Consider the following 27,330-nt stretch of genomic DNA (forward strand, 5'->3'; position numbering starts at 1 on the left):
TGGTATTTTTGACCTGTGTTTTTATTCCCAGATTTTGTAAAATATTAAATAACAACTTCTTGTCACTGTATAAGTAGAGCACCTTACCAGAATGAATGGCCTGCAGGATAATTTCCGCTACCCCAAGTAAAAAACAATTGTTTATAATGATTAAAAAACCAAATATATGCAGCTTACAAATCAACCAGTTTTCTCACTGAAGACTTCAGTTACACCTCAAAACTCACAGCTAAAGGAAGATTTTTGAAGAATGTCTCCACATCAGTCAGAATTCAAATATAAACAGCGTTTCATAATCACAAAAGCGAGTAAAACCAAAGTTCCTAAACAAGACAAAAAAAAAGCAGAGAGGATGAAGAAGGGAACTAAAGAATAAAAGTCTAGTACTTTATTTAAAAAAGTGGCTTTTAATATAAATCGGAATACAAAAATGATGAAAACATCCTACAGCCATCTCGAACAAATGTGCAACAAGGTTTTCTCTTGTCAATTCCCTGACAATTTCGCAAGCGCTTGTTTTCTCTGCTCTGCAGTCATATACTCACAGGCTTCCAAAATATTTACTATAATTAAAGTCTGTTGAACTGTTTTTGCTTTTACCCATATTCTTCCATTCATTCCCAGCACCAGCTCAAATGGGTACAATTGTGACAACTCCTGAATTATTTCACTTTTGGGAGCCAAGAGTCTGTAAACAGAATTTAAAAAAAGTCAGAGAAAGAAGTGCTCACATTTGATAGACACATTTTCAATAACTAAAACACAGTACTGGTGTTCTGGGAACTATTAAAGCAACACCAAAAGGTTAAGATGATCACATTGCATATGGATTCAAAACCAGCAATACAGTAACAGATTTTTAATTCTCTTCTCATTAAATACATCTAAAAAACCACACTGAGCACTTGTGAAATTATGTTTAAACTAGTTAGATTCAGAAGTGATGCCTGACAAATTTCAAGTGAATCAATACTTTTATACCAATTCTATGATTTAATGAATTCTAAAAATACATTGTTTGATAAAGTAACATTTCTAAACTGAGGTTATTTGTAAATTTGACACCAGAGTTAAAGGTGTGTCCTTCAAAACACAACTTCCCTTCTCCTTCAGGGAGACTGTATTAACAGCAGTCAATACTGAGTATTTTATTAGCTAGCAGCATACTGAAAAATAAAACGATTAAGAATATTGTAACTCGTCTAGGATTAAATCAAGCTTCAACAGACTTCCTCAAAGAAGAAACAAACATATCATGATTTAGCATTTACTTGTAACATACTGTTATTTCTTTATTTGCATACAGACAAAATTCTGAAAACAAGCTGTGTGGCTGCAAAAAATAGTTCTCATCAGTTCACACTGACTTCTGATGGGACGTGTAAAAAAGACAAACCATTACTTACAAACCCAGGAATGAAAGCTGTACTGCACCTCTGCATTGCTTTTCCAAAGAACAACAAACAAAACCCCCCACCAAAAGCAACAAAGATTGACTACCGTTTCTCCCTACTATCTCATATTCTTTGATAGTCACAAAAGTCTTTATTTACATCAGCTTAAGTAATTCCAAAGTTCACAACACATTTAACAGCTTATGAAACACTTCCTGGATTAACATGTGAGTTCCAAATGAAAATCCCATGAATTTTTAATCTGTATCCTTATTTCAATGCAATTCATTTTTCTTTATAAGTCAGAAAATATGCATTGATGTGGAAAGCCCCCTTTCAATCGACTGTCAGTCAAATGCACATCCCCCACTATCCCATTAAGCAGAGAAGTGACAGTAAGCATTTACAATTTTTAAACTCCAAGGTATTGGGTACACACATGAAACTATCTTGAATGTTTGATTTCCCCAGGTCACTAGTTTTATTTTCCATACTGCCTTGGCAACCACATCACTTTTTCTAAACAGGTCACACAATGCCACATACAAGAGCATCTAAATCTCTCAATGGGGAAAAATAAATGCTTCTTCCAGGTCAATATCCATACTCTATTCAGTAAAACTGGTATAAGTGCACTGAAGCAATTACATGCCCTGATTACCAAATTGTCCACACTGCTCAAAGGAAATAGTTGTGCAAATTCTATCCCTCGTACCACAAATGTTAAAGTGACTACTTACTTTTCTTAGTACTTACTTTCTTATTAAACCTAAGGAAACTTTAATGAGGAAGCCATCTTGTCCAATTATTCCCATTCCATTTGATCTTCCACTGCTGTCTATACAGACCATCTCTGGTTCCATGTCTTTATTTGCTACAAGGAACTGACCATAAATAAGATCTCCCACCTAAACAAAGCAGCGCCAAAAAGCAAAAGTAGTAAAAAAGATAATACTGCATTTGCAAGAAATACTCAGTTAATAAAGATCCTCTCGTGAGGCCACAAAATAGTGTTTACATATTGTTGGTAGAAAAATAAACCAGTACAACAGGGATTTCACATTTCCCTCTAATAAAGGCAACATCCTCTCAGAAAAGTTACCTTGCATCGCTACCAGACTTTAAAAAATACAAAAAAAAGTACAGAATTCTATTTCATGGAATATTCCTCTTTTTTTAAATACCAAACATGAATTCACTTTCTTCAAACTTTAAGGGTATTCAAAGTTTAAGCAACCCGCTCTTGTAATCATTTATCAGGCTGATAACGACAACAAAAAAAAAAAAATCATTGTAATCTACCTTGTTTTTCTTCAGTGTCTATTTTCACATTCTGGTGATGGCATTTCAGTTGAATGCTGCAGCTGTGGCATGCATGTGCCACACCTGTTTATAACAGCACTATTAAGAAAACATTTTCTACTATTACCAGATGGTGGAAAAGCTTGGTTTAAAAACTTCTGAGTGCCTCCTTGGACACATCAGTTATCAACAGCATCTGCTGCTGGCAGGGTTATGGTACAGTTAAAAAGTCAGGAGTGAAAAAGCCTGCCACCTGACAGGTATCAAACCACACTAGTTTCACATTCTCAAAGCCCACTGCCTAATCGTGAAAAAAGCCTTCAAGGAGGGCAGAGGCAAAATGATTATGAGTAAGCCTGCATACCTCCTTTTCCATGTGGCTTATAAAAATAATTTTACTAAGAACCACTAAAACGTAGCAGAAGCACCAAACGACATCGCTAACGTGTTAGCTGATAAAGAAAGGCATTCACCTGCACGTTGGGCCTGTTCCTCTTCGTGGCGCCTTCAAAGGCCAAGTAGGACAGCGATGCCTGCTCGCTCCCACCGACGTCCAGCTTGAACACGTCTCCCGCCTTGGCCGTCACCACTCCTATGACGTGGTCGCCCTTGACCGGAACATACTGCAGAGGGGGTTGGGGGACAAAAGGGTCAGGCAAGCGCGGACGAGGGGGGGCTCCCCCCACACCCCCAGCCGACCCGGTCCCTCCGCCCCCCGGGCTCCCCCCCCGCCCGGTCCCTCCGGCCCCTACCCGCTTCTGCTGCGAGTCCACCCAGTAGGCGCCGCCCGCCGCCGCGCCGCCGCCCGTCTGGCGGTGCCTCAGCAGCCCGCACTTGGTCACCAGCAGTCCCGCCGCGCACCGCCGCAGCCCCGGCCCGCACAGCAGCCGGCCCCGCGGGGCCGCACCGCCGCCCAGCCGCAGCCGCTCCCCGTCCTCATCGGGGTGGGCGGGCAGGAGCAGCACGTCCCCGGGCAGCACCACCTGCCCCACGCACGCCTCGGCCGCCGCCATGACCGCGCCGGCGCGGAACGGCCGCCGGGCGCCGCGCAGGCGCGGGAGGGGCGCGGCCCGGGCGGGGGGCGCGGGGTGACCGCGCGGGGGGGGGCGGTCCCCCCTCTGCCAGCCGCTGCCGACGGCGCGGGGGCAGCGCGGGGGGCTTCCCCTCTGCTCCGCGGGCGGCCCCGCCTCAGCCCCCGCGGGGAGGCGGCCGAGCCTCTGCCCCCTCCGCAGCGTGTCCGCGGAGCGCCAGCGGCACCCTCCGGCCGCAGCGCCGCCGGCGGCCCTGCGAGAAAATACCAACGAAATACGCCAAGAAACACCGAAGCCAGCTTCTTAACACGCTGAGAAATACCGAAGGAGGAGAAATCCTCCTTACCGTTCAAAAGTCAAGTTCCCCGAGCTGGATGCTTCGCTGCCGCGAGGCAGGCTTCTGCTCGGAAGGAATCGGTCCGGCAGCCTCACGTCTGCTAGGGAAAGACCAAGATAACGTTAGTGTCATCGAGCTTCGGGATTCATACAGGCGCTGAATCAATTATTTCACTTGCAAAATTATTTCAAGGATTTTTGAATACCGGACGCTAATGCAACAAGCAGCCGGCTCGGTCAGAGGCGGCCGTCTGCCGAGGAGCTTGTCAGCGCGGAGAAGCTGGAGCCCGACCTTTGGGAGACCGCCGCCGTATGCTGGAGCCCGACCTTTGGGAGACCGCCGCCGTATGCTGGAGCCTTAATGCTGGAGCCCGACCTTTGGGAGACCACCGCCGTATGCTGGAGCCCGACCTTTGGGAGACCACCGCCGTAATTAAAAACGTAACCTGTAACCGGAATGCACCCAACGATTTAATCTTTAAACTAACCGGGGAGGAGCTGTGCGTTGCCGCCGGCCCCACCCCTGTGAGGGCCCGGGCCGCCCCGCGGGGCGGTGACTGACCCGCGGCCCCGCCCCCCGCCCAATCGGGTGCCTCCTAACAGCGATGTGGAGGTCGCGGCGCGGTCGCGAGCGGCGTTGCTTAGCAACCCACCGCGTTCCGGGGCGGCCGCTGCGGGCGGGGAGCCGGCGCAGAGGTGCCCGGTAGGCCGCGGGCGGGCGGACTGCTGCCGTCCCGGGGCTGTGGGGGCTTCTATCAGGGAGCGGCGCTGCGCTCTGAGGGAAGGCGAGCGGGGGGGCGCGGCCGGCCACAGCGCAGGCCAGGTGGTTACCGCAGCGCGCAGCACCAGAGGTGGGGTGGCGGCGGCAGCGGGTCCTAGTGACGGCCCTCGGAGCACCGGGTGCGGCAGGGGGACGCGCCGGGTCTGGCAGGAGCCGGAACAGCGCTGCGGGAGTGGGACTGAGGAACAGGCCTGCCCAGCGCGGAGCTCAGGGAAGGGGTAAGGGCCCGGCCTGTGCTTGAGTGGAGCCCGGGGGCAGAGGACGTGGGTGGGGGCTGCAGGTGGAAGGGGTCGGGGCTGGGGCCGCTGGGGGCTGCCGGTGCCGCAGGGCCGCTGTGAGCGCGGAGGGCCAGCGCCGGGCGGACCTGCCCCCGGGCCCTTCGACGGCAAACGGAGGGTGTTTGAACGTTGCAGACATCGGGCTTCAGCTATGCGATGTGTTTTTTGGCGTCGGGGTAGTAAAGTCTTGCATGTACGCACAGAGATTTGTGCCTTCGGGAACGGGATGGAGCGATTGCTTCAGGCCCTGGTCTTGCATGCATATCCTAATGCATAGTTTCGTTAGTTCAAACTAAAATCTGACCTTAATCGTTTGCAGAACTACTTGGCCATTCTTCAGATAATCTGTACAGAAGTTTTCTATATCCTGTTGTGGTTTTGAGGGGGTTTTGCCATTATGCTAACCTGGCATCGCCAGCCTATTTCCAAGCAGTTTCTGAATTAGATGTGCCCAAAGAAGAAGGGTCTTCTTGTAGCATTTTTTTCTGTAATGCTTCATATAACTGAGCTGTCACTGGAGCTTTTTAAGAGCTACACCAATTTTAAATTTAAATAACTTTTTAATCTTAATTGCTAGATTAATAAAAAGAGTAATGTTGTATTTGATATTTGGTCTCTAAAGCAGTAATTCTTAAAACCCTTAGTTTAATTTTGACCTTGGTGGCTAATGTCTGTCTGTCTGTTGTTAGTAGGTGTGAATGGAGTCACAGTATCTGAAGAGATGCCTGGGGAGTTGCTTGAAAAAGGGACTGGCAGAGGTGGTAGAGCATCGGCCAGCAGATCCAATAGAGTATCTGGCACACTGGATTTACAATTACAGAAGAATTTTAGATGAAGAAAAAAAGGTGGATCCATCTTGGGGGAATAAAAATTCATGGTGATATAACTCATGCTATTTAGTTTCTCTTTATTTTTTAATTGATATTACTTCTGAAACAGAGAATGTTGGAGAGGACTGAACTGGAACAAGAACGGGAGGCGGCCCTGGTAGAAGTCGAAATATTAAGAAAAATGAAGGAAGAAGAGCTAATGATCCAGCGGAAACTTGAAGAACAATGTCAGGTTAATAATAGTTAATAATAGATAATTATAGATAGTGTATTGTGGAGTGGCATCTGGTACCTCAGTATATATCTCTAATCTCTGTATAATGATTTTGATAGAGGGTAACATAAAACAAGTATTTTAATCTCACTTTTTAAAATAATAACTGAAATACTAGTCAGCATATAGGAAGTAAAACTTCAAACTCTGCAATAAAATATGAAGGAGCCTAAGATAAAAAACAACCAGTCTGAGACTGACACAAGTAATAGCTTTAAGTAGACTCTCTTCTGTAGGTAGTTATGAACAAGAGCTGCTGCAAATAAAGCTAGAAACAGTTGCAAAAATTTGTGGCCTGCTAGGAGGCCTGGGAGCAATAACCAATCATTGTCTCCAGCTGCTTCGGTGTGATACCTGTGATGCAAAAGAAGGTAATGAGGATGTATGTGTAATTAGTGTCCTTAAAGCAGCTGGGAATCAATGAATGAAGATTGCATATTTAAGCAGTATGTATCAGATAGCCTGCTCCAGTGAGATGCCTTTTCCTTTCCTTAGCTACCTGAGCATTCTGTTGGCATGAAGATCTTTGAATACTATACTTTATGGACTTTAAATATAAGAAATACAGATAACATCTGTGTTTCTAGTGATTCTTTATAAAAGGAGTCATGTGAATTTGACCACGTGTGTGACAGCCTTGGTGGTGTTTGTGCTAATGTTGGTATTGTCTGAGTGGATTTTTTAACACGGCTGACTTTCACAACGTTAAATTCGAAGGTGTAACTAAATCTGTGCTGATCTTGTCGAGCCCAGTTCTAGTGTACAACACATTCACTCTGTTTCACTTGTACTTTTTAAATTTGGAGTTTACTAACTTGCAGACCAAAAGTTATGCGCTTAAGGATTTCATGAGTCATTCAAAATAGCAAATGGAAACAAGAATATTAGATCGTGTCTAGAGGTAATTGACAGAGAATTAAATGAATTATTTCATGTAAACTACAGGAAAGATGTTCAACAATACTCACATTAGACGCATTTTTTTAACCTAACTCACAGTTTTGGGTATGTTCATGTTTTCAGACATGTTTTGATTGTGTGTACCAAAAGGGAATGTGAAAACTACTTACTACAGTGTGACTGTATCTGTTGTAACTGCCTACGAAATGCTACAGCAAACAGTATCTCTAGGCCCCGGGACTGTTGAATGTGAACACTTAGATTATGCAGTTTCTGAAGTTTTGATGTAATAGGACTTAAGCTCACAAAGAATAAACACTTTGTATTAGATATTTCCAATTGGAAGTACTAAAGGTTGCTGCTGCTGATTAATGTTAATGACATTGCTTACCAATCTTTCTGTAGATGTGATTCTATATGGATTCATCTGTCTGTGCTAGATACTACGTGAAGTATCAAAGAGCTTAATACAAAGCATAGAACATAATGAATATAGACTGATAAAGAACATGGGGAATGAGACAATATCTTAAGTGTGTGCGCTAACTTCGGTTGTCTGTTTCTTTTTCCTCTTGGTAGTAAAGCCTTTCTATCCACGCAAGTCCAAAACCTATGAAAATGTTGAATCTGATGATATGGAAAGGGCTTTATGTTATTGGCATTGCAGTTACGTTTTATGCTTCCTTTTTATTTTATGTAAGATTTCAGTCATTAAATACATTGTAAGAGATGGGGTGGGGAAGGTGAATGTGGGTTGGGGTTTTTTGCCTTCTAATTTGTCATTTCTTAAACTGACTGCAGGGCCAGTTGGAACAAGAACGTGAGGAGTTGGAACTGCAGAATGAAGATGACAAAATGCTGTTTCAGCAGGAAGATCAAGAGGTTTAAGCCAAAGCTTAGTCAGTGGTTTGAAAATACTGTTAATCAGCCGTCTTTTTCCAGATGCAGGCACTAAATAACATGGGCAGAAGCCCATGAGTGTTGAACTAACACATAATTATTATTTTTTAAAAAGTGAAAAAGGACTAAGAATGTCTAATACCTTGCTTCCATTCTGAGTTTTATACTTGAATTTTGGTCTGTCATATTAGGCTTATTTTATTTATATTCAGAATAGAGCATAAATTCATTGCAAAATTGAGCGTAAGGGTAGCTTAGCTGGTGCTTTCACGTTCCTTGGTGATATTTATGAGAAAATGTAACTTGAGCATGCCTAATTTAAGTGTCTAGACAGTAATGTTTTACAACGTATCAACACAAAGTCCATTTACTGTACCTGGAAAAAGAACTGTGGTTTGGAATTGGGATAGCTCTTGATTCTGAGATCTGGTGCACAGGAATTTATACTAACAGAAGAGTGTGTATACAGATGTCCATGTGAATGTATGGTCTTTTAGTGCTATTTCAGTAAAAACCTATGCTGATAATTGGCTTTTAAATGTGACTATCTCTTAAATTTACATGCAGCACGTCATATTTTAGAGATATGTATGTTTTAGTGCACTGTTAAAATAATGACAGAACATAATTGTAGAAAGATGATGACCTGAAAGAGACAGAAAAAATGAATATGTATAAATTTAAACCAAAATTCCTGGTATTTAAAAAAAACTGGTAAAAGTAGTCTTAACGAGCATACAAAGACCATATTCACATACCAATACATTTGTATAGCACGCATCTAAAGTATTCTTTTTATATTAATATGTAATGTGCTTTTAACACATCTGAAATAGTCTTCATAAACAATTATTCATGGTGTGGAATACTTTTAACTGGAAACTGGTTTCCATTACCATAGGAAATTGGAAAGACAATAGCTGAACTTACAGATAAAGCTGGAGTGCCTAATCTGACCAGAATTGAGGAGAATGAACAGTTAGAAGTAAGTGTTTAGAAAGAACAGGGAGATTATAAATGATTGATTCTTACAGATTTGCTTTTCTGTGCAAAGGTTAAAACTGTTGCAGGTAAGACTCTGCTGGTTCGTTCTTACGGTTTTAAGGGATGGTATTTTAGCCACAACCTGCAAACTGCTGATAGCTTGTTTTCTGGTACAAGTTAAGCCCTTGTAAAAGACTGTGGTGATGGCTGACTAAATCCTCAAGATTTAAAATGTGCTTTTGTATTCAGATATGTTACAAGTGAGACTATGAATATCCTCAGAGAGGAGGCAGCCTTCCTTTGCTGTATGAACAGTCATATACAACATGTACTAAATCACAAATGATGACTTGCTTTTGAGTGACCGAAGTTATTTATATTTTTCTGGCTGGCGTGAATTATATTTTTTGGATAGCAGAATGCACTCTTGTGTGGAGATAGGTGAGCAACCATTGAACAAATAACACCAGATACTAAAGAGACACAGTGCTTGCTACGGCTAGGACTTGCAGAGAACCAGGTTATCTGAGCCTTATGCCAACATGAATGTAGTGCTTTCAATAACACAACTACACCTCTGTACTGTGATCCTCAGGCATATTCTACACCCAGCTTTTTACTTAATTTTTTTTATTAGTCCTTTTATACTTGACAGTCCAGGGAAATGAGAGAATATGAGTCAGCCTTCATTTATTGTAAGGCATGGCAATACCTTTAACAAATGATGCCAAATATTGCAAAATCACTCAGCTTTATGGGTATTCACTGGTCATAAAGATATTCATATCTATCTGACTTTTTCCAGTATTCCAAGTGGTACAACTTGAGATTTTGATGTATTAGTTTTAGTATGTCATTATCAGAACCCTTTTTCCTTTATTAGCCTTAATAATTTGCCCACTTAATTTCTGGTATCAGTAGAGTAATTCTAGCTCAGAATTTATATTGTGATATTAATATGCTTTATGCTTAAGGTTACTTTAATAATAGTCTGTTTTATAGGTGTAAATATATTTATGAACATACTTACGACTATTCTTAGGGTCAGGTTTTCAGAGGTGGTTTTTTCACTATGGTAAATCAGATGAGTTCTCAGGGTGTTGTATAGCCCCATTTTTTATAATTTTCTGATAATTACGTATTAGAAAGTATTCTTGAGGCTTCATGCATATTTTATGCATTCTTAAATAAGTTAATTGCAAAACCAGACGTGAAAAGTACTATGTACTGCTTCACAGAAGTAAAGAATGCTGCATTTAGCTCTAGGGCCCCCAACGTAAGAAGGACATGGGCCTGTTGGAGCAAGCCCAGAGGAGGCTACGCAGATGATCAGGGGGCCCAAGCACTTCTCCTGTGATGACAGGCTGAGAGAGCTGGAGCAGTTGAGCCTGGAGAAGGGAAGGCTCCGGGGACACCTTAGGGCAGCCTGCCAGTACCTAAAGGGGCCTCTAAGAAAGGTGGGGACAGACGTTTTAGTAGGGCCTGTTGTGATAGGACAAGGGAGAATGGTTTTAAACTGAAAGAGGGTAGGTTTAGACTAGATATTAGGAAGCAATTCTTCACTGTGAGGGCAGTGAGGCACTGGCACAGGCTGCCCAGAGCAGCTGGGCTCTCTAGCTTGCCCCATCCCTGGCAGTGCTCAAGGCCAGGTTGGATGGGGCTGTGAACAACCTGGTCTTATGGAAGGTGTCCCTGCCCGTGGCAGGGGGCTTGAAGCTAGACGATCTTTAAGGTCCCTTCCAACTCAAACCATTTCATGATTCTATGAAAATGAGTAATAAAGTTACCTGCTGCTGGTTATATGTGCCGTCTTCCAAGTTTTCATGCCTGAAGTCATTTAAAGTTGGATTACATTGGCCTTTGGTAATGTTATTTCAGATTTTACAGTGATATGTATGTTGAATTAAACTACAAAGAACAGATCAATAAAATTAAAATATATAGATTTGTACTCTTGAAACTGTACTGCTCTCAGAATCCTAATACTTCGTCCAGATTCGTTAGATTTTATAACAAAAGTCTGGTGATAAACTTCATGGTATTTCACTGAATGAAAGAGTTCATAATTATATTGATGGTCTGTCATGTGGGTTTTTTTCCCTCTTTTTTACTTTTTATGAAGTTCAGTTAATGCTGGTAACTGATAAAATTTCTTTTTTTATTTTGTAGAGTATAACAGATCTCATGGCAGAAGCAGAACAAGAAAGTTCCCAACTGATCTGAAAGCAGTAAATATATTTTTCTACTCATTACTTGCTGAACCTGAAGGTTAATATTTATGTATTTTATATAGAGAGCTGATTTACATACCTGTTGCTTCGGTTTCTGTGCTTTCTGGGTGCTTGTATAAAGTCTGTTAATTCTGCCATGTGATGCTTTCTTTTTGTTCTGAAACCATTGTAGCTAGCACAGCTGACTCAGGAAGAAAACTGCAATTGAAATGAAAGCAGTGAATATATTTTCTACTTATTGTGCATTGATTCTTGCAGTGTAATCATAATAATTGTAGATATAATTGAGTCAAGGTTATTTTGGAGTAGAGGCTACAATATGATAATTTGAATCAATATTAAAAGAATAAAAGATTATTGAGAAAGGATTTCTCAAGGATTTGAGCGGTTTCTAATAGAAAGAGGGAATGCTCTGTGGATTAGAAGATGGAGGGGGTTCTGCACATCAAACTAGATGCAAAAATCAAATCACAAGGTTTTCCCGTTTATCTGGAAGAGATAAATTGAACTCTGTGACTTAGTAGACAGATGTACTAAAAGATCTTCTCTGTCTTACAAATCATGAGGTGCTTCTTGTAACACTAGGTGTTTGCTGTGTATAATACCTTTTTCTGGTTATTATGTGATATTAGGTGAGTTGCAAGTGTCTGCATATCAGTTTTGATTAGCCAAGTCTTAAAGTGATTTTTCTGCATTTTTCTTGAATTTGCAGATCACAAAATTACTTCTGTGTTTTTACTAAATATCATTAGTTCTCAAAGCTTTACTTCTAAAAAAATTTGGAAGAATATTTACTTTGATCCATATTTATCTGTTAAAAATAAGTTTTATAATCCTTAAAGCTTGCATTAAGTTTTATAAGAACAAATTTCTATAATCACTGTTGTCTTGGTATAGGTTGTCAAGAATATTCTGTGTCTGTTAATTATAAATGGAAAAGACACCAGCATTAAGAAATCCTATGCGTCTTGGCTAAAACATGCCTTTCCATCTCAATGGCTTCTAATAATACAGGTTAGTCGGCCAATTAACATTAAGTCGTTGCCAATATTATAGAGTAAGAATACTTTTATTACAAATTCAGTGCATAGTTAATGCATTCATTGCATCAGTTTTGGCATGGAAGAGATTTTTGTGATAATTTCTCTTTGATTTGTTTATATTATATCTAGTTTTAAGGATTTTGATGTTAAAAATATCTATATGCCCAAAAAGCAAAGGTCAACCATGTAATAAGTATTTTTCTGCTCTAAATAACTTGTTCTGTTCATGTAGCTCATACTAGGCATAATCCTAGTAACTTTTAAAAAGACAAGCATAAGCACTATTGGTTTTTAGTATAGTAATACATCATTTTGCCCTCAAAAATAATAAAATATGTTTATTTAACAAGTCCTGTTGCCCTCTTTATTGCTACATTGCTTTTTGGATGCTGTTAATTGGCACATCTTATATGAACATCCTTAATGTCAAAAGAGAAAAATTTCGCTTTCCAAGTATAAATGTGCAGAAATGTTTGTGTAACTTCTTAAGCAATGAGAAATGGAACTACTTTTGTGACTAGGTGGTCAGGCTTTGCTGTCTACATTCATTCTGCATTGGTATAGGTTTGTGATTTCCATGACAGTCAAGAACCTTTTCTGTGGAGTGAATATGCCCTTGTGGCTGATATTCCAGTAAACTGATTTTGTCACATTTTATGGTTTTATCTATTAGTAATAGTTGAAATAGCATTTTAAGATACTACAGATGTAATTACACCTGTTAACACTGTATGCACAGCAGGTTCTTGTGCCAATCTCAAAGGGATAGAGTAACTGGATAAATAGATGGAGTTTTCTTTTGAGCCAGTATGTATAACTGATTCTTGTTATTTAGACTAAAAATTTCAAAAAGTGGTAAGTAACTTGTGTCCATCTGCGGTTTATGTCCAGTCATGTCAACTATGACAATTTCATACAGCCTTCATATTTAATCAGGAAATATGTTCGAGTTACAAGACAGTATTTTAAAGCAAAAATAATTCTTATTACTACTTCCAACATGCAGCTTTCACTTTCTATCTTGTCATAACATTTGTATCTTTCTTTGATTTTGTGTGTCCACTAGAGTGCATCCTAAATAAACACACTAGTGGCTTTGTCAGTTACAATCCAGGAAAACTACAACTTGCTGTCATTTTGTTTCAGCTCATTTTAAACTGTGACTTTTTTCTTTGTGATCCTGCAGTTTGTATTCCCCATTCTCTTTGTAGATAAGTATTGAATATTTGGATGGAAACTTTTATCAGAAAATTGCTTAGCAAGTGTCAAAATAAAATGGTGGATTCCAGTTTACCTATTTCTTTGCTGTTACGTACAGAAGACACAAGTTTTTCAAATGTTATTTATAGAAATTTTTCAGGAGTTGTGCGTTGATCACCTTCTGTAGCTTTATAGGAATTCTTAGGCTGAATAGACAGTTCTTGGCTCAGTGCTTTAAGGTGCAAAACAGCCTGTAGGTAACTTGGAAATGTAGTTCACAGCAAAGATGACTTCTGCTTGGGTGTCTAAGCCTGGAGGGAAATTAAGGCAGCTTAAAATCATCTTTTCCTTCTCCTTCTGAACTTTAACCTTCTTTGGAGTATAGCAAGCTAGAGCTTGGAAGAGGCAAAGAACAGAAGAGAAGATACTATTTTATTGTTACCACACATGATGCAATTTCAGAAGTGTTAATACAATTTAACCTCTGCATAAAATCTAAGGTCATATATTGGAAAAAAAATGCAGTTACCTAATGCAGCTTCAGCTACAGATTACATTCCCTTCAGACACATTTTTGTGGAACAAAGAAGATGGAATTCAGAAGCAGATGATGGAAAATGTTGCTGAAAATAAGATGCTAAATACTGACAGAAGATTTATGAAATTGTCATTTTCCTTTCTTCAGAATGGGAGCAACTTATTTAGGCTGCTATCAGACCCCATGTACAGATCCTCCAAAGAATGTGCTGATAGTAAAGTGCCCGTTCACAGCTGTTCTCATTCCAGCAATAGTGAAGCATAAGGATGAAAACAGATATGAAGCCCAGAATAGGACAAAATGAATCAGATTAACTATCAGTCTGCTCACAAAGATGGAAACTCAGCTCTGCAATGTGAGAAGTTTTTTTCATGCAAGGAGAAATGTTGTAGCAAGCACATTTTAATGTTACCTTTTAACAGAACAGGCTTTATTAAGTCTGCAGCCTCTTATGATGGATGATTTTCTTTCATAGTCTAAAGGAACTAACTTATCTTTTTGTAAGCAAAAGCTTTATACAGTAATTTACCAATGGTAGTGAGTCGGATGAATTAGTCTGGATTAAATGTAAAATTGAATTCCCCTGAACTTTGCTAATGCAGTTTAGTCATATTTGAAGTCAGCTATTAATTGCTTTACTTCTGTGAAGTTTTTCCTGTACTTAAAGATAAAGAACAGTGTTTTCTATTGACTACAGCTAGAAAAGTCTAAACCTGTTACTTGCTGATAAGGACTGATCCACTTCTTAAAATGTCTTACCAGTACACTTGTTTGATTATTTTTTTTTTTTTTTAACTTTTGTTTGTTTTCTGGCATTACCATTATAAACCCTCATGCGGTCTTTGTGCTTTATACTTGTCTGCTTGTTTCAATTCATGTGATGGAAGAAGCTATGTGATTATAAGCATATATAGGCATTACTGGGCTAGTAGTGGAAGAAAAGCGGAGAAGAGAGGAACGTGCCACTTAATTGAGCTGTCACAGTGTAGCAAACTTTATAAGAAGCAAGAGACAGATTCACAGAATTTGAGAGCTCTGAGATGTATATTCAACTTAAAGGCTGTGGGTCTTCCCCGTTAACCTGCACCTTGTAGAATCACTATCATAAACCAAAGTCAGCGTTTAACTTGGATCAGAGATCAGAATTGTTGTCACTTGTATGACTTTTTTTTTATTTGAAATAAGTTACTCTAGAAGGTGCTATGTCATGAAAAATTACATTTACTAGGGCCTGTGTGGAAATGCTGATTGCTTTTGGTTTATCTTTAGTTGTAGAGCTCTCACAGTCAATGGCCATTTTGAAAAAAAATATAAAAATTGTGATGACCAGTTCCTTAGGTTAGTCTTTTGACTATATGGACATGAGTTAACTGAAGAGGAGGTAAATAAATGGTTTAACACAGTCCTCTTTTTTTTTTTTTTTTTTTTTTTTTTTTTAATATTAATACCAAGCATGTTTTTATTATTACCTGAAAGTAAATCCACAGGTAAATGGTCAAGTAATAAGTAGAGAAGGTTGCAGTTTGCTGCTTCTTGGTTAATCTTATTTGAGTTGTTACTTATTACAAAGGCTGTATTGATGTCTCTGTACTGATGCAGAATTATATCCTCGTTTTGCATTTGGCATAATTTAAAATTTCAGTGTACTTTAAATGACGCTGTAAAGCTTGGGTTTGATTTAGGAAAAAAAATGTATTTAGGGATGTCACATCAAAATTATCTGAATAATCTTACCCTCTCCAAGGACTATTTAGAAGTTTTAGGTATCTTTTAACAAGCTCTCCAAGGAGATTTTGCTGCTTTCTGCACGTAGTCATTCACGGATCTCAACAGAAGCTGCTATTACAAAGGACTATTATTTTTTTTCCGAAATCTTGAGAAAGTTAAGTGTGAAAAATATGTGATTGATGCAAGATTCCACTGCTGTTTGAGTTCAGCAATTTGTTTTCTGGACAAAAGAAATTACTTTACTCAGTGGTTCTTCTATAATTTAGACATAGTCTAGCAGATTCCAGACAAAGAAATCAGCTGCTTCTGCGGCAGGAGGAGAATGTCTGAACTTGATCAGTATCTTGGCTAGTCCAGTTTTCTTAATGAACTGAATCATTTGCAGCTCTTATAGAGCTGATTGTAGTGGGTTTGTTTTCACAAAAAATTGAAGCAAAACATTTTTTGGTGCATTGAGAAAGTAGTCTTGCAAGAACCTGAATTTTGTTCTCATTGAAGTTACTGAAACAGCTGTAATTGAAAGTTCTACCTCTGAGAAGCTGTATCCTATTTATTAAACTTTTAATATACTTAACATTAAAACATGAGAGAATCGATTGACTCAAACTACATGTAAGGAAAGATACTGCAGAAATGAAATGAGAATAATTGTTGTGGGGTGGGTGGGAGAGGGGAAACATTCAGGCAATAAATCATTCCCACTGCAGCTCCCCTTTGCTGTTTCAAGTCACATTCCTGGGAGTGTGTTGGGCTTCTCCAATCATTCTGCTTCATTTCTACTCCACCTCCTGAATGTACTTTCTTCCAGAAATGACTGGCTGCATGCAGACACACCTGTATTTGGTTCATTATTATCTTAAGCAATTGCGGTTTTGCCACTGATGTGTTTAGTAGATAAGTTTAAAAAATGCTATTTATTTAGCTGATAATAGTAACCCTGGAAACAGGATCTGTTGTTTGTTTCATTGTAAACCTAGCTGCACTGAAAAGTTACCCTTAGGCACTGACAGCTGAAAATTTCTAGGGCTGGGACTGCTGCGAAATCCTGAGACAGCTGTTCTTCAACATTTTTTGGTGGGCATATGTATCTTAAGTGGAGTCTATAGAAGAAAATGCACTACTGTTTTGTCTCTCACTTGGGCTTGAGTTAAGTGTTATTGTATTTGCTTGTATTTTAAAATTATTTAGTCAGGTTTCTCAGCAAGAATGATGATCAGTCATCCCTCTGCAACACTATTCTCTTACCTCAATAGATTGTGTTTTTTATAGACACTGGTCTCTATATCTTTAGGATAAATGTTTTCACCACTGCTCAGGCATAGGCCACTGTTAACTCAAACAACTATTCCCCTTATCCCTTTACTTGACTCTTTAATTTTTATTTTTATTTTTTCAAACTAGCACTTGGAAACTCAGCATAGTTACATGATGTACAAGTCTGTCTTAGAATGTGCACAAGCTTTCCTTGGTACAAAAACCCAGGAGAATACAGCCAGACATACATATTTCTATATACTTGGCCTGACTCTTTACATAGAGTACTATAAAGGCAGGTTTCCTTTTTTTTTGCCACAGCTTCTTCAACTGTCTCTCCAGCAGCTACAAGTCTCACTATTCTGTGACTACAAGAAAGTTGCTACTTGTATGTGTGGGAAGCTCATGCTGCTGGGAGCAATACACCAGTATTCTTTTTCGCACTTTTTTTTAAATCCAAGAGCCATCTAACCTTTAAAAATGATCCATTGACTATTCTGTATTTTGCTTTGGTAGGGCAAATAAATTCCTAGTATTAAGTAAAAGAAAATTTTACTACTTACAGTATTTCAATGATATAAGCTGTAAAAGTGAAACTTGCAGTTTTGAACAGGTTTGAATTTTTGTGAATTCAAAATCTGGAAATGAATTTTGTGTTCTCGTTTTCTGTCAGCGTAGACAATATTTTAGTTTCTAAAGAGAGCAGGTCTGTACTTACTGGCAGGATTCCCACTTGAGTGCTGGTAAAACATTCGTGCCAGCTGCGTGGGAATATCTGTATGTCTTAAAAATAATTACACATTGGAATCACTTTGCTGACCTTGCTTCTAAAGACTTGCAGAATCCCAGTGACATATTTTTACAGTACTGCAGAGGTGGAGACGTAACAAAATAGAGCTGATCAATATAAAACTCCAAAGGCCTTGTTCTCTGACTGTTGCTGTTGGGATGCTAAGCTGTTGGTAACTGGCAAATCTTTAATAATAAACTGCAGTATAGACTTACTATTAGTTTTCTCATTAGCCTAGATTTCTAAAGATACAGAAGAGAGGATGTCTTAGAGCAGTGCTTTATGAGTGCCAGTTTCAGTACTAATTTTCAAAAGCAGGAAGTGTGGTGGACTTTCACTTCACTGTCCATACATTCTAATATGTATGGTTCAAATGCTTTTTCTTTCAAGAGTTGATAGGAATAGTTGATAGGTTTTGTTTATGGCAGGTCTGCTCTGTTCTCTGTTTTCTGGTTGACTTCTTTGCTAACTGTTGAGAGACCAAAGGCAACACTCGTGTTTAATTACAAGCAACGTGGATTGTGAAAATAAGAAAGGAGCAGTAGTAGTAATTCTGTAAGCTGTCAACCTCAGAAACAGGAAATGAGCCTCTGCCTAGGAAACGGAATCAATGATTGGTATGAATTCAGAAAATTCAGGCACTCCTGAAATCCATTAGTAGGAGAAGCTGGAAGAGGGAGAAAAGAACAACCAAGGAATGAGAAAATACTGGAGTGGAAGAAGAGATACAGCCTCAGAGCAGCTCTTGCACATGTTAAGCTATGAGCCACTACCCATGGGTACTCTTATGTAGGGTGGAGTTTAGGAAGGTAAAGAGAATACTTGGTGGTTCTGTTCTTTCCTGCATAGTAGAACTTCAGGCTTCAGTTTCCCTTTACAGGACTAAAACTGGGTCTTCTTCCTTGAGATCTCATGTTACTGGTCCATTTCCTGGAGCTCTGTGATTTTTTTTTTTTTTTTTTGTGATGAGCATAACTTGAATACTTTCATTGCAGAAGTGAAAACTTATAGATCTTAATCCTTAAGAACCAGATTTTGAATTTTATAGCCTTAATTCACACTAATACCAGATCGTATTCAGAAGGTTTTGTTAGTTTTATTCTTTTTTGCATGTTTCATTACAAGAGGGAAGGTGTGACATTCTTAGTCCTGACACTTCTTTCTCTTTGCTAAAAGTGTTCTTGTGGCTAAGGGTCAAAATGAGGTTGTTACAACTCACAAGTCCAACGTTAGTTCTTAGGCAGACCTAGTGCCACTTGGCAGAAGGGTAAAAATTTGCCCTCACAGAAAAGGCAAAGTTGTTACATATCTATTTGTAGCAGAAGTGCCTGGCTTGGTTTATCATTCTTCGGTGGTTCTTCTCTGTTTTCCAATAGAGTGAGTAGGCTGTCAGTCATGAAGAACACGGGGAATAAGAAGCCACTAGGTGCTTATGTCTTTATTACTAATAATTTTGGAAGGAACATTATAAAATTCTCTTTTCTTAAATTTTAAGCTGATAATCCTGCATGTGAATTTAAAAAAGAAATGCTTTTGGAAAGGGTATTACTTGTATTTCACTCTTATGGTAAGCATTCTGTTGGAAAAACAATGGCATAGATAACATGACTCCGTTGTGCACTTAGACGGGTATATATGAAATTTTATAACAATAGTTGTAACAAGCTCCACGATACCATCTTGAAAGTTTGGAGCCTAACTATTCTAAGCAGCTTCATCTTATCTTATTTCAAGGTATTGCCATGATTCGGTGCTTTCAAGCATCCCGTGGTGTCAAAATACTTGTTTAGTGATAAAGTAATAGGAAAAATTCCTTATGCTGTAGAGAAAGTATGTGTACAAACACATATATATTTATACATATGAAAGAAAGTTTTCAGAGACGTCTTATCCTTATTGTTTCTTTCTAGTTGGTTATGAATCAATTAATAGTGTAATAATTTTAATAATCTTTGGAAAATAAAGCTAAAACAAAGATGGCGGGGGGCATAGTGATATCCTGCACTGCAGATGTTGTGAGCTTTTGCTGACATTCCCCAGAGTTGCGTCTGAACATAAAGTTACAATACTAATTCAAAACATTGCAAGGTAGCATTTCTAGAATGCTGTTTAAAACGTCAGTAGCTTGCAGTAATAGATGTTGGACTCTTATTTGCTTTGTCTTAAGAAACCAAATTTATTCACAAATTTGGAAAACATCCTGAGACTTTTTGTTTGTTTCAGGGCAAAGAATTTTAAAAAGTTTCATAATGAAACTCTGAGATTGCAACTGTGTCTGTAAGCCTGAAATCTTTTGGTTAGACTGAAACTTTCCATTCTATATTCCATCTATGAATGGGAATCTCTAGAAATGTTTGTGTGTTCTGGTTACTGTATGCATTTTTGTCTAGTATCATTTATATACTTGTGTTGGTTGATGCTGCATACCCTTCATCCATTAGACAACGTCCCCTGTTTGGACAGATATCTAAGAATATAGTTGACAGTGTTTTATTTCATCCTTGTTTATCTGAAACTACTAAATGACTAGTTGCAGTAAAATCTTTCAGACATAGATGAAAGATAATGATGTTTGCTGTTTGCTAATATATTTGCCCAGGTGGAGTAAGTGAAATTGCTATTTCAATGGCAGCCTTCCCTGGCTGAACCAACTGTAGGAACAGTTAGTTAGGAGGTTAGGTTGGGGGATTTCAGAAATGTGAATTTCTGAAATGTGATTGTGACCAATCAGATTTAGTTTGCAGTTTTTGCAGACCTCTGAGCACCACTAGCGTGTTTGAGCTCTGTAGCAGTGATGGTGGGAGCATTTCTGAAAAAGCTGTGAATAACCTACGGATAGGAATCATGACAAAAAGTGTTGCTGGATGTGTGTTATATATTTTTCTCCAGATAGCCATACAAGCGTAATTCTGCAGCTCACAGCATTATGCAGTCCTATTCAGTCATGCAAAATGAATGCAAAATTCTGCTATGCATTGTTTACTAGATTAGTACTGAGTGTGTAAGTAGATGTGCTTGCCTGTATCAAGCAGTTATAGTATGTAAATATTTTCTTCTGCAAATATTGGTTATTGTTTCTCATACACTATGCATACAGGGTAGACTTGTGAAGGTTTTTGATCACTAAATGTTTCAGAAAAGTGATTATAGTCCTATACCACATGAAAGAAAAGTCTCTTCTGGCATTACCTATCTAGAAAAAGTCAAAAGTGCCTGAATTTAACCTAATGTTCCTTGTCAGGAAGCCAGAATTTACGAATTCCACAACTGTTCTTGCAGATAGGTTCCTGAAAACTGACTTCATGTACTAGCGTCAATATTTGTTTCAAAGTCCAAAGACCACCTGTACTGTAAACATCTGTGAAACACTGCAGCAAAAACTCTTGGGTAATGGCTGTTTAAATGCATCAGTCTGTTTCCTAAGGTACTGAGGAAATCCTAATGGTTTACATATATACACTAATAATGTCACAAGACACGTGGAAGCAGGTCATACAGATCTTCCCTAGCCAAACTGTTTTTGAGATCTAAATCTATGGCTGTAAATGGGGTTTAGTCTGGACAGGTGATGAGACCTGTCATTAACAGCAAGGAGTCCTAACTATTCTCCCCGAAAGGAACTGTGGCTGTGCGTGTATCTGATGTGTGGTCACACCCTACGCAATTGAAATTAAGGGTTTTGCTTTATTACATGTCAGATGACAGTCTTTCTCCAGCCAAACAAATGACTATCGACTGGAAAAAGCATCCAGGGGAAACGCATAGATGGCTTTCTGTAAGGTTAAAGAGAGACTGTTCCTAATCAAAGATTTTTCCGTCCCTGTCCAAGGCATAACTTTAACAATGAATGGTTTAATTTATTCAACTTAGCATAATAGCATATGAGCAAAATGCTAAATCTGTAAGTTATATACTCTTACATTTGCAAACTGAAAAAACTTTGCTGTGTGAGACAAAGATAGAATAGGGCTCCATTCTTTCTCATCTACCCCCTCATCATTTATGGGGGACCCAGGGGATTTGTGATTCTGCTGTAACAGGACTCCACGTAAGGACGTAACACAAACAAATGCTTCTATGTTGCTCTGTAGAGCTTATAACTTAAACAGGAAAAATTGCCAAAGACTAAAGGCAGAACTAATTATATACCAGTGTGGTTTAATGCTGTTTAAATGAAGCAATAAAAAACAATCAGCGTAAGGGAAACCTTAAACTTTAACTAATCTTGCTAGTTTTCCACCATTTCTGATACAACAATGCTAATTTGTGAAGACTGATTAGAAAACAGACTTTTCTATTTGTTATTATGGAAGAAACTGAGGTGTCTATCTGAGGTGTTAAAAATGCCTGTGTTTGTAAACAGGTGTTTCGTTTAGAGCCTTAAGGAACGATCTAGAGGTTGAGACTTAATTTTCTGTTTACTCAATAAAAGTCCTAGGTCTTTAAGTTGTATTCAATTCTACCTAGATTTCCAGTTCTGTGGAAATAATGCTTCTAGTGAAATTAGTGCCAAGACTACAGCTAACTTGGGTGAAGGCAGAATTTAGCCCCTGAAGTAGCTTTAAATATTTCCTCAGAAGCAACTCAAAGTTGCTACTTCACGTATAAGGCCCTAGCACATGCTACTTCATGACACAGCCATGAGCAACCTGTTCAAGTTGGTGCTGCTTTGAGCAGAGGGTTGGACTAGAGACCATCCAGCCTCAAGGATTCCATGATTCAGTGATGTGTCAGAATAGAGAATTAGAGGTCAAAAGGATGCAAAGAGGACAAGCACATGGGAGAGGAGCAAAATTATTTTCTTTGATGTTAGTAATGAAAGACTTCTTAGGGAGTGAAAGGGAAGGCAGATGGGAGACAGCAGAGGATCTCTCTGAAGCTGAAGTAACTGTGGAATAACTTACATAGATTGCACGCCAAGAAATTGCTTGAGTGGATCTGGTATTTACTCAAAAAGGTATCAGAAAACTCAGGAATGAAAGATCTGAACTGCTTATGGTTGTGTGTGGAGGTTGCAGGAGGTCCGGTACTCCAGAGAAGGAAAAAGGTGATGTGAAAGAACAAACGCTGGGTGATGAGCGCCCATCAGAATACATACTACCTCCTCTCCTCTTGCAGTCACGACAGGGTTTTTTTCTGCCCCACGGTATTTATTTTAATCTGAATGTTTATGGGCCAGTGAAATTCTACACCTGCACATTTGAGAGGCCTTGAGCTGCTCTCATTTTCAGGTAACAGAGCTGAGAGTTCTGAAGCAGGTGGGAGTTCTGTGTTAAGTTCCTGACGTTCAACCTTTATTGCTCTGACCAGTCTTGTCATTCTTTGTGCAAAAGAAACAAACCCAGCTAACATTTTCTGTATGTTAACTTTAAAAGCAAAACAAAACATCCACCTCCCCCAACCCAAAAGGTACAGACTAAATCAAGTCTTCTCACCAACAAACCAAAAAGCCCTCAAAGGCATGCCCGTGAGGCTTGCATAATTTAGTGCTTATTTCCAACTTATTTCCAAAAAGATGAACTGTAGTTAGTAACTGCAGTGTGGTGAAACAACACTATTTGTATTATATGAATTACTTCTACTAAACAGCATAAATGAAACTAGTATTAAAATTGGTTTTGTAAACACCTGGAAAACTTTTTTTTCCCCACAGGCATGAATTAGGAGTAAATTCCTTGCATGGTTTTATGAAGTGATAACAAAATAGCAGGATAAAAACTTAAACTGTTAGCCTGTTAAACAGTTAACTTTAGTAAAATAAAGTCTTACCTGATGATAAAGTTGAGATAACAAAAGAGAAGTATTTAGGAAAACACTTTCCTATGTGTTATTTGTATGCACAAAGTGTTTCTGTATATTGTTAGTTAAGCGTGTTTGAGTCCTTTAATGATAATGGAATTGTAGTTTTCAGTTACTGTGAAGTGTGTGCTCTCTGCAAAGCAAGTCCTTGTCCTTTGCGTTTGAGAGTTGTGGTGAGAGAGACAAATTACATAGCTTAAGCAATGGTTTTCCCACGACTGATTCTAGTCATGTAGAAGTGCTTCAGAGTTCTTGATACAATTTCCTCCTCACTCAAAAGAAGTCACCTGAAAGTTTCCATGGTGGTGAAATAATAAAAGTGAATGAGTCTAAACCTGTACTGAATAAGGATGGCTACTTTCTTCCTTCCCCTTCTGCTGTGATAGTTAAACCTGTATTTTCTGTAAGCCATTAGCTCAGACACATTTTCTCATTTCTACAGATACCATTCATCCATGAAGGCTCCATTCTCACTGGTTTATAAAATGAATGGGACATCAGTAGAGACAGGTAGGGTGGTGGAAAGGAGTAAGTAAAAGGAAGATAAACAAAGAAAGGGATATGTGTTTTAATCAAAAGAATATATGCAAGACAAAAAGAGGGAAGGGGAGTATAGGAGAAAATCAGATAAGGGTAGGAAAGGAGAGGATGAGCGAGTAAAACAATCAGATGAGAATATGTCATGAGAGTTTGAAGGTCAAGACAATTTATTAGTCATATCTGTCTAGAGAATCAGCAGCATCAATAGCAATCATTCATAAAATTCTTTTCTCAGTTAAATCTTTTCACATCATTATTTTCAGCGCTTTCTCAAGGCTACGATAAAACCATCCCTTCTGACAGCTGTTAAGTGTTACATGAACTAGAAGGGGGATAGTTTTGCAGGATTCCTGTGAGTAAAAGTAGCAAAACTGTGGGATGTTCCAAATATGAAGACTTACAGTTAACAGATTCACTGTGTGGTTATTCCAGTGGTGACAACGGACATTATAGTCAGTGTGAATAAATACTTAAGCAATACAGAAGGACAGTGATACTATTACATTGTGATTTTCCTGTCTTTCACCTCATTTCAAAGCACAGGAGCTGTACTGGATGAGAAGATTTTGCCATTAGGTATCTTCTGAGTAAAAGTTATAGAATGTAGTCAGAAGATGCTGGGCGATATACAAATTATAAATTGATTTGCAGAGAAACTGACTTTCTTAGGGCTCAGCCCACAAAGCTGTTGAGTACAGCAATAAAGTTAACAAAAAAATTGGAAGCCTGTTACATGACTGGTGAGTCATTATCAATAAAATGGAATAGGGAGAAACACTGATATCAATCATTATTTTATCATCCTCTTTTTTTTTTTTTTTTTTTTTTTTTTTTGATAGGCAGAAGGTATGTGCCAGAAAGACATGATGGTAGAGCACTATCTTAAGTTTTTACAAATATTTAACAAGTCAAATTGTCTGGGAAGAAAAGCCAAATTAAACATTACCTAACCCTACAGTGGTTTAGAGCTGGTCGCAGGTGTCCTAGAAGAGAACATGCTGAGATGCTTCATGGACATAAAGCAAATGTGTTGCTCTTGATAGTAAAACCACAACTGGAAGCTGTTCAGGCTGGAGTTTTTACACAAGCTATGTGAAATGCAGCTGTGCAGCATTTCTAGAACACTATTACCAGAGAGGCTATTTTAATGAAGGGTGACCCTCCAAAGTTCTCAAGGACCAATGCATTTCACTCACCAGAAGTGAGTCCAAAAAGGGGACTGTAACTCATTAATCTTGTATGACAAATAACTTGCGCTCTACAGCATTTTAAGAACTTGTGCTTTTTTGGTTTTATATGGGATAAGAGGACTATGTGAGACGCTTGCTTCTGCATTCTGTTTAAGCGTTACCTTAAAAACAAAAATGCAGATTCCCAAAATGCAATTTCTGTCCTGAAGTGGCACTGAAAACCAAGAGAAAGCAAAACCAGAAGCCAGAGAGAATGGAACTCACAAACGGACAATGTTCAATCTTTTCTGCTTTTTTTGGGAGGATTGTTTGTGGAATTAGAATGAAAACTCTTATGTGTATAAAAAGAGGTTTTGTCAGACGTGTTTCATGTATTCCAATCCTGTCTTCCGGTGCTTACATAAAGAAAAAGCATTTGCATTTAAGAATGGATGCTTATTACTGGTGTTACTTTACTTTAAAAGTTAATATAATTTTTGAATGTTACCCATTTAACTACGGTTAGTATCATGAGTTACTCTTTGGTCTTCTGTTTTTCTTACAAATTCTATTTATTTTTTTTACTGGTGTTAATGCATAATTTATTCAGACTGGAATAGAATGTTCGTGTCATAGGGTGATGACAGTTTACTCCAGAGGAAGCTATGTCTCATAGTGTGTATCTGATGTGTGAATTCTGCATTTTTAAGTACAACTAGTGCTTTTCATCCTATGAAATGAATTCTGTACAGCAGAAGACCAAGAAAATGTCCTTGAAGTTAACACTTCCATGTCAATGATAATTAGAGAGGGGCCAATACTACAGCAAATAACTGCTGAACATTCACAGGCATTGGTTATTGTTTTCAGGAATGTAGGTGGAAAGTGAAAATTCTAATGAATTCTTACTTAAATATGTAACAGTGGAGAAATTAGACTCCAAGGGGCTGTATAAAGTGATCTTTGAAAAGAATACTGACCAAGGTTTTGAAGTAAACTAAATCAGTTTTTAAACTGATGAGTTCTAAGGATTTCATTGCTGTCAAAATTGCAAGGGCTGTTGAACAAGCAGTGTGTTGCTCATTATAATCCAAGTATCAGATGCACTTTGAATGATTAAGAGAGTATGATTCAGTGTTTGTTGAAGTAAAGGGAAATTTTTATTTTGGTAGACCAATGATTTGGTCTGAGACTGAGACTAGGATGGTTTCTTTAAAGCAATTAAGATTAATTACATTATTTTATAATGGTGCAGTAATGCTGGGCATTTTCTGGATCTGCCCCATGGGTATGTTTACTTTTTTTTTAATGTATGCGAACTTAAAGACATGTATACCCACAAAATGCCATCTGTCTTCATACCTGTCATACCATCATCATATTCCAGACACGAGCCATCTGACTAGAAGTAATTTTCAGTAGCAAAACAAGTGCTGAGTACTCAGATGTGGCAGTCATTGTATTTCTAAGGGTTATGGAATATAATATGAGAATACGATACAAAAAGAATTAAGATGGATCTGAATTAGTAGGAGAGAGGACAGAGGAAAAGAAAAGCAAAGGCTGAAGGGAGAGGTCTGCATCTGAATGAGAAGCACTCATCACGCTAGATCTTATCAGATGTTTCGTCTCTCAAATGTGCGTGAAGAATGAATGGAAATGAAAAAAAAATATTTCAGGAGAGAACTGTACTTTTCAGGAGATGAAAAAGTAACATGAAAATGCAGTTACAGGATGCACAGTAAACTTCTTCCAGTCTCTGCTAGGAAAGACATGCATTTACATATTTTTAATCTATCCTTGTAAAACCACAACACGCAGTTGGAAGCACACCATAGATCCCAGAATTAGGGGAGAGACAAACTGAAGAAGCAGCTGACCTGAACTGTCACCAGTATTCCTGCGTTACTTCGTGCTCAGCTGAGTTGCTAAGATAACCAGTCTTGCACAGGTTGAATGCAGAATGTTTCCAAGAACTGAGTTAATTAGTGAAATATCCTAAAGTTAACTAACTCCCCTGCCAAGAAA

General features: G+C 38.8%; 2 protein-coding genes and 1 long non-coding RNA gene across 14 annotated transcripts; 1 reads left to right on the forward strand and 2 right to left on the reverse strand.

The window, feature by feature from the left end:
* Positions 1-366: 366 nt before the first annotated feature.
* Positions 367-3,734, reverse strand: EXOSC3 (exosome component 3). Its single transcript, XM_056351025.1, has 4 exons — positions 3,449-3,734; positions 3,170-3,319; positions 2,151-2,302; positions 367-688 (listed from the first exon to the last, which is right to left on the reverse strand). The coding sequence occupies exons 1-4, from the start codon at positions 3,707-3,709 to the stop codon at positions 487-489; spliced, it is 765 nt and encodes a 254-aa protein (XP_056207000.1). The 5' UTR covers positions 3,710-3,734; the 3' UTR covers positions 367-486.
* A 660-nt stretch (positions 3,735-4,394) lies between these two features.
* Positions 4,395-12,633, forward strand: DYDC1 (DPY30 domain containing 1). 12 transcript variants are annotated; one of them, XM_056351031.1, is made up of 6 exons: positions 4,395-4,504; positions 5,812-5,967; positions 6,062-6,184; positions 7,928-8,008; positions 8,928-9,011; positions 11,180-12,633. In XM_056351031.1, the coding sequence occupies exons 2-6, from the start codon at positions 5,821-5,823 to the stop codon at positions 11,231-11,233; spliced, it is 489 nt and encodes a 162-aa protein (XP_056207006.1). In that variant the 5' UTR covers positions 4,395-4,504; positions 5,812-5,820; the 3' UTR covers positions 11,234-12,633. The 12 variants fall into 12 exon arrangements, 11 of the variants coding, with proteins under 11 accessions (XP_056207006.1, XP_056207008.1, XP_056207012.1 ...); XM_056351033.1 differs by having other exon boundaries at positions 5,815-5,967; XM_056351028.1 differs by lacking the exon at positions 4,395-4,504 and adding an exon at positions 4,540-4,766.
* On the reverse strand, positions 11,359-27,310 carry LOC130154705 (uncharacterized). The gene is made up of 3 exons (XR_008823831.1): positions 27,183-27,310; positions 13,579-13,795; positions 11,359-11,439 (listed from the first exon to the last, which is right to left on the reverse strand). It is a non-coding gene; the product is annotated as an uncharacterized LOC130154705 (long non-coding RNA).
* Between the last annotated feature and the right edge of the window lie 20 nt (positions 27,311-27,330).

The sequence above is a fragment of the Falco biarmicus genome, chromosome 9 (assembly GCF_023638135.1).
Source record: "Falco biarmicus isolate bFalBia1 chromosome 9, bFalBia1.pri, whole genome shotgun sequence".
NCBI classification, from domain to species: Eukaryota; Metazoa; Chordata; class Aves; order Falconiformes; family Falconidae; genus Falco; species Falco biarmicus.

Excerpts from the sequence above, each read along its gene's own strand:
- EXOSC3 (XM_056351025.1), bottom strand. The coding sequence starts at position 3,709 with ATGGCGGCGGCCGAGGCGTGCGTGGGGCAGGTGGTGCTGCCCGGGGAC. Across the intron at positions 3,320-3,448 it reads TGGACTCGCAGCAGAAGCGG|TATGTTCCGGTCAAGGGCGA; the intron begins GTAGGGGCCGGA and ends CCCCCTCTGCAG. Across the intron at positions 2,303-3,169 it reads GGAACAGGCCCAACGTGCAG|GTGGGAGATCTTATTTATGG; the intron begins GTGAATGCCTTT and ends TGCTTTGTTTAG.
- DYDC1 (XM_056351031.1), top strand. The coding sequence starts at position 5,821 with ATGGAGTCACAGTATCTGAAGAGATGCCTGGGGAGTTGCTTGAAAAAG. Across the intron at positions 5,968-6,061 it reads TTTTAGATGAAGAAAAAAAG|AGAATGTTGGAGAGGACTGA; the intron begins GTGGATCCATCT and ends CTTCTGAAACAG. Across the intron at positions 6,185-7,927 it reads AACTTGAAGAACAATGTCAG|GGCCAGTTGGAACAAGAACG; the intron begins GTTAATAATAGT and ends AACTGACTGCAG.